The sequence below is a fragment of the Manacus candei genome, unplaced genomic scaffold, assembly GCF_025592945.1.
Source record: "Manacus candei isolate 608988 ecotype Guabito, Panama unplaced genomic scaffold, ASM2559294v1 h1tg000018l, whole genome shotgun sequence".
Lineage (NCBI taxonomy): Eukaryota > Metazoa > Chordata > Aves > Passeriformes > Pipridae > Manacus > Manacus candei.
The window spans coordinates 18,911,104-18,922,665 of NW_026138066.1; the positions used below are offsets into that span (position 1 = coordinate 18,911,104).

An 11,562-nucleotide genomic window follows, 5' to 3' on the forward strand; every position below is an offset into this window, starting at 1 on the left:
AGCAGCTCCCACCTTTCCTGGCGCTCCCACCTTTCTTGCTCCCACCAAGCTTTCACTTGACCTAGAGACTGAACACTAAGCTCATGATTTGCATAGGTCAGGTACATCCATTAAAGAACATGAACATCAGCTGAAAAGATGCTTCAAGAAGAAAGTAACAAATACCTGTGCTCAACTCCCTGAGTAGCCTCATAACTCCTTTCTTTTCTTTGCCTTTCTCAGGATCCTGATTTGCTCCCGTTCTGCACCAGCTGCTCTCACTGTGCTCTGAGCTGCTGTTCACCAAATATCATTTCACCCTCTGACTCCCATGACTGCAGCAGAAACCTTGAGGAGAACCCGAGGATGACATGGAGGTGCTGCCATGGTGCAGAGGGGACCAAAAGACCCCTGTGCTGTGGGGCAGGTGGATCTGAGACGTGAGGCAAAGAAGGGCCCAAAGCACAGCATCACGTGGGGCATCACACAAAGAATTAGGGAACATCACTGCCAGCAAATGCAATGTGAGGGCACAAAAAGCCAAGAGGTGCACTGCTGACCAGCAGTGCTGCTCAGCAGATGAGAGGAAACAGAGACTGAAAAGTTAAGATACAGCTGGAGGGGGAGGAAAACACACAGGCAGCAGAGTAGGGTGACAGCAGCCAACAGCACACAAGCTCTATGAGGGCTATTTCTTTCTCCCCAGATGGGTCTAAGGTAGAAGATAAGATATATGGAAAGAATAGGGAACAAAAAAGAGCAGCTGAAGAGGAAGGACAGTGGTTACAGCAGTCAGTTACTTAGCCCAAGGAGTAAAAATTTTGGTCAAAAGTAAGAATCTGAATTGCCTCAGTAGATGAAGATTCACTCTTTGACTTCTTTGTTAATGTTAGACTCTGGTTAATCCTTCCCTGTGTTTTTTTTTCTCTCCTCACAAAGGCACATGCCTGATTCCACATGCATGTTTTTAAACACTAAGCCAAACAGAGCATACAACCTATTACAAATGGTAACATACCATCATTTAAATACTGGTGAGGATTTGCAGGAATGTAGGAGTGTGAAATGTAATGAAAATATTTATCCATCACTAATCAAAAGTTTATCAACATTTTAAAAAAAAGGACTGCTACATGGTAACTCAATAGGGAATAAAAGTGAAACTGTAAGGTACTATCCAGGAACAGTGATTCATTTCCCAAGTGAATGCTATACATGGAAAAAAAAGCTCTTCTATTCCCTTCTGAATAGATAAATGCTTCAGTGAAAGCCATAGAAAGAAGATAAAAATTTACATGAAAGCATTACACACTTAACAAGTAGCAAGCTGGTGTCTCCAGGTACCAGCAGCCTGTACCCACCAAACCGTCACCACAAGTGAAGGGTCACTCCTCCAGAGAATACTCAGGCAGCCTGTCACTTGCCCAGGTATTTCTTCACACTGAAAATTGAACTAACAGGTGGAAAACCCACTCCATTAATCAAAATTCCTAATCTGCATAGCTGGGACAAATCTCACTACACGCATTCTTGGAACAAAAATCCTTCAGAGTAGCTGAGTAACCTGAGAGTCTTAATCCCATTTGTCATTAAACTTAAGTCTTACCAACTCACTGAGAGAGGCAGGCATCAGAGAGCCTTGGATTCAGCATCACCCTCCCTCATTGCGTATTTCAGTGCTTTTTGAACTGGTTCTCCCAACCATTGTAGCAGCAGATACCTCATCACCCTGCACTGGGACACACCACACTGCAGGACCATCAGCACATGGAAAACATCCTTCATGATGGAACCTCCAAACATTGAAGCAGACAAAACAGAATTCCCAGAGCTCTCACTTGGCCAAGACAGAACACATAGGAAAACACTAAAACCTTTTCACTGGGGGAAAATAATAAAAATTATGTTTTGTTTGTTTTTCATCTTTGACAGGAAATACAAAGCTTTTATCCTCTATTACAGCAATGGCCACTCCAGGCATTCCAGAAATAGGCAGAGCAAATTTTTCCCACAAGAAAGCAAGCAAAATAGCTGTTCTGTTTTCCTAGTGCTCCTGAAAATACAGGCTAGCTACACAGCAGCTTTTAAATTAAAGCTGGCTGTGCATCCTCAGAGCAGAGGCGACCTGACGAGTAGAGACTTTATCTTTCTAATACATGAAGGCAAAGTCTGCAGTTTACCTGGGAAGCCTGATAGCCAACAATTGGGATGCCAAGGATGGAAAATGACAAATGCCCCAAGCATCAATGCTGAGCTGCAAGACTCTGAAGAAGACGACTGGCAACTCAGCAGGGGAGGGAGATAAAGGAGTAAATAATTTCACACAGGTTCTTCATATCACTGCTCTGAATGTTGATTGGATAATTATAAAAGGAGCCATCCAAAAAGACTGGGGCTCCCCTGAAAGCTGAGGAGGGCATCAAGCAGCTTAAGAATAGGAATAGACTGAAGAGGTGAAGCAAAAAATAAAAAGGAAAAAATATAAACAAGGTGGTTGTTTGGGAAATTAAGTGATGCTGACAGCAAACATGGAAGACAAAAAAGTTAACCATTTCTATTCAGTATTCAGCTGTTCCCAGCAGCTTTAAAAGCCTCATTGTAGCCACATCTCCACTTGAAAAGAAAAACTCTAAACCAAGAAATACAGGAAGGCATTTTCCTGGCAGATGAAACAGTAGAAGTCAAAATAATCCAATCTGTTTTGATTTAATACAGCATCAACAAAAAAACCCACCACTGTGCTGGCCGTAAAATATTTTATAACAATCTGATTTCAACAGAGCAGTGGGAAAGTGACCTTCAGAATCCTGGTCAAAGCCAGGATGTTGTTCTCCATGGTTTAATTCACCTTGTTAAAAATTTCAACTATCACTAAGGTCAAGGCAACAGGCACAACTTCTTCACGAAGCCCAGAGCTTCCGTAGCAATTACTTTAAAAGAGACTTTGCCAGGGCCAAATGACTTATCAGCGCCTCATCCCAACCTCTGTTTATCAAAAATTAAAAGACCTGGCAGAAGAATTGTCTCTGGTCTTCTGTATGTAAAAACTGTGATATGACAAAACCTGAACGTGCACTGTGGTTTACAAATAGTACTTAACATGGATTAATGTGCCTCAGCATGAATTTAACTCCATGCAGCTATTTTAAAATGATTTAACGTTAGGAGGAATTTTCTTGTACTTTGAGGACCCCATGCAGCATACAGAAAAAGATTAATAGTTATACAGGGATTTAAAATTTAAGCATTTTTTGGTGCTTACAAAACTGGAACAACAGAAAACTGCAGTCCAAACAGACTCCTCATTTCAGTGAGGTTCATCCACATTGTGGGAGGATAAATTCTAAAGGGGGAAAGACAACTCATTTTCCATAGGTCTTTTAATATATGTCATTGAACACATGTCAAATGGGAGCAACACTCTCAGCTGCTCTGAAGATGAAAATTACAACTAGAAGAATAAATCACCAGTGACTGTATTGTATGGACAAGTCAGTGCCCATTCCATCCACTCTACGGCATTAAAAAGGAAAGCACAGATGTAAAAATACACAAATCCAGCAGTGTCTGTGTATGTACATACCAGACTTTTGGGGCCCTAGCTGGGTAACCTAAATTCCAGAAAAGTCTCTGTTCCTCCTGTTCCCCAGTGCCTGGCTCTGGGCCTTTGGATGCTCCCAGCTAACAGGAAAAGAGCCTCAGGGAGTTGGCTACATCTTTGCAAGACATTAGAAACAGGGATCTCAACTGACTGCTTCATGGGGATCATGAATCAAGTCTGTAAGAAAACGCTACTTAGGGTCAAGGAAGGAGGATATCAGGAGCTGGAGCTTCGGAATTTAAGTCAATTCCTATCTTGCCAGCACAGCCCTCATCTGCAAAGACACAGTGAGCTAATTCTCATAGTTTTCATGTCATCCAGGTATCCAAAGACATCTAAAGATCTTAAAGATATGGAGCCAAAACCCTCTACAGCTTGCTTTCTTCCTCACAGCCTCCAAATAACATGGAATAAGAACATTTCTTTCCTCTCATCCTTAACTTGCTCTTCAAATTGTACCTTTTCACCAAAACAACTTCCCACCTCAGCTACAGACACCAAGAAACCACAAATTACAACACACTTATCACCAATGAAGCAAATACAACCAGAAAAAAAAAATAATCAAGCGAAATGTTGATAAAAACACAGCCAGGCAGTAGCAGAACCTACTCAGGAGAGAAAAATCAGCTGGATTCTGCCACTGCACAGCATGTGAGCGTATCCACTAGTTTCAGGGCAGGGCATCACAGGCCACAGAGGCAGAACTAACCTAAGCCAGCACCTCCCAGCTCTGCTCTTAAGTCCATCCTTCACATGTCTCAGTGAGAGAAGCAGGAATAATTCCGCATCTGATAAAGCTCTTTAAGCAGGGCAAAACTCTTATCTAACTCTCACTTGAGCAACATGAAGTTTAATCTCAGATTCGTTCTGAAATACTCCACTCGGGATTGCAACACATCAAAAGAGAAGACCAAAAAAAAAGCCATCTGAACTAAAGAAACCCTCGCTGACTAGGCAGTACCATTCGTCTCACCCAGACGGGGAAGTGACCTGGAATTGTGTGTTAACACAATCCAGAACGAAAAAGGATTTGCACACGGGGAAGCTCCTCGGCGCCCGCTGTGATTGCACTCAAGGTACAGACAAGGCACAGCTGGCAGAGAGCAGCTGGCAGGGAAGGTTACAGTCGGAAGAGCCCCTCCGGCACAGCACACAGAGGCAACAGAGCATTCTTTTGGCAAGGCACGCGAAAGGCTCCACACGGTCTGTCCACACTGCAAGCACCAGAGAGCCTGCCATGTCCAGGTATCCCGTCCAGGTCGGCCACTGATCCCCTTGTGTGATTTCACAGCAGCAGCTTCTCCACTCTGTCCGTGGAAAATGGACAAGAGGCCACGCCTGATGAAAAGGAGGGAAGAAGCCACCTGCCAAGGTGAGCATGGCCTGCTTGGCTTGAGGGACAGAGGGGGCATCACGGAAGAGCAGAGTCAAGTTGTAGCAGATGCTTTGGACTGGAGGCAGGTCACAAACAGTGAGTTCACAAGGGACATCTTCCACCAGCTTAATCAAGTTACCCCCAGAATAAACCCTGGGTGGTGATCTTTCAGCATCACACAAAATTGATGCAGCAGAAGCAAGATCACAGTCTGAATCTCAAGGGAGGCCTTTCTGTTGCCATGCAGAGATTGTTCCATCTCTTCCTGAAGAACCTCTAAGTCACTAATCACCACTGAACCCCTTCGGTGGGACTCCTGACAGCCAAAAGCCCACTGGCCCCAAGCAAAGTCACTCCTCAGAGGAGGTCCACCCCAATCAAAAGTGTCATATAAACAGCTTGGGATTTGTGGTTGTATGGAGCTTGTAGGGCGGACGAAAAGATCCAGCTATGCCTTTAATGAATTGCAACATTTTAAATAAAACCATCCTAAAGGTATTGTTGTATGTCATTTACTTCAACAAATAACAGACAACAATTAACAACATTTTTGCCTAAGTAATTTCAGCAGCCCCAGGCTCTTAAAAAAAACCCTGAGCAATCTGTAAAAACAATTAGGGCGCAATAACATTAACCACCTCAGAGGATGACAAGCCATTATATTGTAGGCAAATTAGCCATGTTAGCTATTAGTGACTGTAATGACAATCTCATTCCTATTCTGACCACTTTGTAGTTCAAGCAGTTTACCATCTGACTGACAGACTATTCAGCATTTGTCAGACAGGAGATGTTTCCACAGCGGAGAGTTTGACTACCCTTGGCCACTCCTGAGTTGAAATTTAAAGGATGCCACTAGTGATAGATGTCTGGTAGGCTGTGCTCACAACCACAAATGCCCTGAATTTGAGGACTTTAAAGGAACCTATGTTCAGCTGAGGGAAGGATTTGGACCAATAGCTCTTTTAATCAACTTTTAATGCAACTTCAGTTGCATCTTCAGGCTTTTCAACACATGTCCTTCCATCGAAGAACGCAGGCAGCTCTCGTGCTGACACCCACTGCGCTGCTGGCAGCAAGACTCGGTGCACTTGTAGAATCACAGAGTGGTCTGGGGTGTAAGGGACCTTAACAATCATCTCATTCCCTTAACAATCATCAAGCAACCCCACAGCCGTGGGCAGGGGCAGCTTCCACTGAACCAGGTTGCTCAGGGCCCCATCCAACATGCCAGGACCTCTCACAAAAGCCATGCAATGTAGAGTCCAGGCTGAGAGCATGCTTTAAACACAGAGTCACACACAGTCAAAGGCTTAATCCTGCTCATTTTGTTACTCCCATAAACTATCCTTCATCACAGCTGCAGCAAGACACCACACACTTCAAAAGAGCAATTCATGGCTATTTACACAGGTATTTTTATTTGAAAACCAGCTCTGGGAATCCTTATTCGAACACAGAACCCTCATTGAATCATTCCACAAGGACCAGGACAGTCTGTGTTCTTGCATTAGCAAGAGTTTACATGGATCTGATCTTTACATAAGGTTTCTGGCTGTTCAGAGTGGAGGAAGGGGCAGTGAAGACTGAGGAGCTACTGGCACTTGGTTGCCAGAATTCAACTCAAAATACTCCAAATTACCCAGATGCTTTCATTGACCTTGCTAAGTCACTTAGTGATGTTGTCCTTGATCCAGGTACAGAAGGCAAAGGGGTAGTAGCCCTTCTGAGGTTTGAAAAATATTATTTGATCAAGTTAATTACTCAGCATCTACTTCAACAATACTTATCTACTTCAACAGTAGGAGTCCACAAAGGAACAGAAAAACCCATCAGGTGTTGGCTCTGTGTAGCAAGGATCTGGCTATTCAAACACCTGTACAATATCACAAATGCCACCACATTACACAAAGCAGTAATGTGAAAGTTTGCATATAGATTTTTAGCACAGACTAATTCAAAGTTTATGCTTCAAAAACTGAGTAAAACTAAAATTGTTTGGTAACTAGAATCTGGCAGGAGACTAGGGAGAATGGCAACTGACACTGTTCTTAAGTAATATATTAACAATACATTAAAGCCCACTTAGTATTAGACTATTATGGAAACACACACGACTTGAAAGTCCACACGCAGGTTGTCTGTGAAGCTCTATCCCTCCTTTCCTATTCAAACAGAGACTCACATTCAAAGGCAGTTTCCAGCAGAAAGTGAAATTTGGAGGTTTTACAGCAAACTTGCTTAGAGACAGCAGGACCAGAGCAAAGACTGAGACAGTGTTTCTGTTAATCACCTCAAATATACAGCAGCCTGCCCGACATGGACTTCAATTTCAAAACGTTCTATCATGATAAGAAGCAAATTTATGCAGCAAAAAGAGAGCTCTATGTCACAACTATTTGAATCATACAGTATACTATACTCACTACGTATCTCCAGTGTACATTTTCTCTTAAAAACTTGATTTTTTGAAAGAGATTGATTTAAAGCTCATTGTATTTAGCATTGCACCAACTCATCAACAGACACGGATAAGAAACAATAGGTCCTATTATTGCATGAGACTCTCTTCAGTAGTATCTCTGAGATTATCACTATGTCTGGAGAGTGGAGAAACATATGAGCAAGTGGAATAGCTGATGAACCACACAGAGTTTTTGTTACTAAACCACGTGGTGGAAATGGTCTAAAACTGCTTTGTAAACTGAAGCTGCAGCAGCGCTGCGAATCTTCAAACAATATTTGGTTTACAAACATGAAAAATAATAGACCAAACTCCTTCCTACATCATCTATCAGGGTAATTTTTTAAAAATCTGGATTCTTCTACCCCCCAAATGGGGATCTGTAGCACAACAGGATTAATTAGTATGCAAGAAGATCAAGCTAGTTTCTAGTGTCAGTTAGGTGTTCTAGGAAAAGGGTCACGCATCTGTATCTTATTGCTAGTTCTGTATTAAAGACAGGACTTAAACAGGCCTGCCCAATGAGATAATATTAACACACCCCTGCTTATCACCTATCATTGTGTATGTCTCCTGTAGGCTTGGAAGAACTGTAAAGTTTCTGTTATCGCAGCAGGCAAGACATTAACCGATCACATGTCAGTTCCCGTTCATGGCTAATGCAAATACATTCAAAAAAAATACTGAAGAACATAAAACTGTACACTACTTAAAAACAAAGGAAAAAAATAAAAAGGGGCAATAAAGGCCCTTGGAATTTGGGTCTGATTCATTCTAGTTTTTACTAAAGAGGGTTGGGAGGGGGTTTGGGGGGGGTTTGTTTGTTTTCCGGTTTACCACTTACTCTGATCTTTAATTTTCTACTCGGAGGACAGGGAGAAACCCCAGCTTCCCTCCGGGAAAAGGAGGGAAATCTGCTTCTCTTCCACTTGTCTGCATTTTACCCAGACACACGTGAAATTTTTGCGAGGATGAGAATCCCCCCTGCACACGCTTTTAAGGCAGGGCCATTCAAAAAAATCCTCCCCGCTGCAGAGACCCGGTTCTCCACCGCTATCAGCGGCACCCTGACTGCAACATTCCTCCTCTCCTGTGCAGCTGGGTAAGGTGAAATGGGCTCCAAGGATTATCGCCATTTCCCAGCCACGTCAAAAGAAAAGAGAAAAAAAGGTGCCTTTTCACGTGGTTTCTATAATAAACCGCAGAGTCAAGGACCAGCGCGGTGCTTCTCAAGTGCTCCTCGGAGCGGGGATGCTGACACGAATGCACATCCACGCAGACCTTCCCTTACGCATCCCAGGAAGCTCCACAAGCCGAGCTTTCCCTGGCAGCAACCTGGCAGTGCCCATCTCTGAGGGAAGCCGGGCTCCCAGCCCCGGGCTTTGTTAGCAGCCACAGGGGCTGCCGGTGCAGCTGCTATCCGGGAAGCGAGAAGCATCCTATTGTGCGGGCAATGCCGCAAGCCTCGGAAATCTCAGCCCCCTTGGAAAGGCATCCCTGCGAGGATAAGCCTCCATCCCCCGCGCCGAGCCCCTTCTCCTCCCCGCAGCAAACGGAGCCACCCCAAAAAAAGTTTTGCTGGGCAAGAGGGGCGGGCAGGGCTGGGGAAAAAAACAAAGGGGCGGGGAGGAAAGAATAAAGTTTGGGGTTCGGCGGGGCGGGGAGGGCGCCCGGGAGGGCTCCGGCAGCCACCCGCCTGCCCGCGGCTCCGCGCCCGTCCCCGCTGCCCTTGGGCCGCGCACGGCGGTACCTGAACAGGGCGACCGCAGTCTGGTTCCTCCTCCACGCCTTGCCCTGCTGCAGCAGCACCCCCTGCACGATCTCCTTCTCGTCGGGCAGCCGGTACACGGGGAAGACGTAGAGCCAGCAGAGGACGAAGACGCCCAGGGCGCTGGCGCCCACGGGCAGGCGGGTGCGCGGCCACTTCCACGGCAGCCCCGCCATCCTCATCCTCCTCCCGCAGCACCGCCGCGGCTCCGGGCCGCGCTCCGGCATCAGGCCCGCGCCATGCGGCGCCCGCGGGCTCAGCCCGGCTCAGCTCAGCCCGGCTCAGCTCAGCCCCGCCGCCGCCCGCGCCCCGAGCCCGGCGGGCCGCCCGCCGCCATCGCCGCCCAGCCGGCCGGGGGGGTCGGGGCTGCTGCCGGCGCTGCTGCCGCTGCGCCGCGGCTCGCTCCTGTCTCGGCGGTGGCGGCTGCCGCCCGTCCTCACAGTCATTTGGTCCCTCGCGTTCCCCGCCAGACGATGCTCCGCCGCTCCCCGCCCTCCCTCCGCCTCCCGCCGAGCTCCTCGCTCGCTCCCTCGCTAAGGACGGACCCGGTAAATTTCCACCCCGCCCCGGCCCGGGGGGTGCCCCGGCCCCTCCGCCCGCCCCCCAGACGCGGAGGGGGGAGGGAGAGAGGGAGGGCAGCGGCGCCGGCAACCCGAGTGCTGCGGGGATCTGCTCCGGCGCCGCGGCCGCTCCCCTCGACCCGCGGGCACCGGCCGAGCGGAGCGGAGGGAGGGGACGAGGGGGAGAAAGAGAGAAGGAGGTCCCACTCCGGGCAGCGCCGCCGGCACACACCGAGCCTCCCTCTCTCCCGGCGCCGGTCTTTTTCCCCCAGCACCGGGCTCGCCGATCTCCAGCGCGCCCTGGCGGGCACCGACCCCCGCCCGGGCTCCTGCATCCCACCCTGCCTTCCTCTCGTGACTCCCCGCTGAGCCCCCCCCGAGCGCTCCGTGTCTGGGGGTCCCTCGGGCTCAAGCCAAGGAGCCCCGGAGCCGGGATCACCGGGCCAGTCAAAGTGCATTCTGCACAAAGTACATCCTCTGCGGAGTACGCGCAGAAATGTTGGATTAAGTTTTTGTTTTGGTTTTTTTTTTTTTTGGAGAACGTAGCAAACTCGGGGTGGGGAGAAGTGTGTTCAGCAAACCCAAAAGCAGAGCGTACCCCAGCCAGCAGCGCCGTTCCCAAAGCAGCAGCTTTGTATCGGAATGTGTGCAGCATCAGCTGCCGGCTGAAGGAGATCATTATCTCACTCTGCTGCAGCCTCACCTCCAGTCCTGTGTGCAGTTTGGGCAACACAGTATAAGACAGATATAAAACTATTGGAGAGTGTCCAAAGGAGGACTATGGAGATGGTAAAGGGTCTAGAGGAGAAGCCATACAAGGAGTGGCTGAGGTCACTTGGCTTGTTCAGCCTGGAGGAGACTGAGGAGAGACCTCACAGCAGTCTACAACCTCCTCTTCAGGGGAAGTGGAGGAGCAGGCTCTGGTCTCTGCTCTCTGGTGACCAGGGACGGGACCTGAGGGAACAGCATAAAGCTATATCAGGGAAGGTTTACTTTGGATATAAGGAAAAGGGTCTTCACCCAGCGGGAATTGGGCACTGGAACAGGCTCCTCAGGGAAGCAGTTACAGCACCAAGCCTGACAGAGTTCAAAAAGCGTTTGAACAACTCTCTCAGGCACATGGTGTGATTCTTGGGGTGTCCTGTGCAGAGCCAGGAGCTGAATTTTGATGATCCTTGTGGGTCCCTTCCAATTCAGGATATTCTATGATTCTGTGTGCCCACACATAGAACGTGTGTGCTTGGGTCTTTGAAGAAAACACGCTGGGGTTTATACCCCCAGGTATAAACATGGGCAGTTGGTGGGGTGTCCCAGCCCTCTGGGGTTATGGCTGAAGTGCCCAGAGCTTGGAAGAGTTGGTAGAGAAGCTGCCCAAAAGCCAAGGAGCAGCAGCATGAGCCTTGCATACCACCAGCAATGCCCAGCTCAGGCTTTCCATTGGGAACCCACCATTTGCCTACCAGTGACATGAGTGTGACACATGAGTGATCTTCAGCCCTCCTAAATCAGCAGAGTGTGATCATTTCATGCCAACAGAGTGACTCCAGCAGTAGAAAGCACCTCTCTGTAGTAATCAGGTAGGTTCAAGCATGGTAGACATGTTCAGCTCCTCTCAGTGAGAATCTCAGAGGCAGTCTCCAATTTCAGAGCCCAGTCTCTACTTCCTGGCATAAAAGGCAGATTCAGCCCTGGCTGGTGCCCTCAGTGTGTGTTCAGCATCTCCAGACACCTTTCAGACCCACTGAGAAATGCTGCAGACTCCCACATAACCCTAGAAAGAGTTTTATGTGAGTTAGTAGCCAGCTCCTTTTC

The 11,562-nt window shown here is 47.8% G+C and overlaps 1 protein-coding gene across 1 annotated transcript in view; it reads right to left on the reverse strand.

Moving 5' to 3' along the window:
- The window catches only part of ST8SIA1 (ST8 alpha-N-acetyl-neuraminide alpha-2,8-sialyltransferase 1), a 308,933-nt gene extending 299,456 nt beyond the window's left edge, over positions 1-9,477 (reverse strand). The window contains exon 1 of the mRNA XM_051785004.1: positions 9,173-9,477. Within this exon, the coding sequence (XP_051640964.1) occupies positions 9,173-9,417 (245 nt within the window). The 5' untranslated portion in view covers positions 9,418-9,477. The remainder of the gene's footprint in view (positions 1-9,172) is intronic.
- Between the last annotated feature and the right edge of the window lie 2,085 nt (positions 9,478-11,562).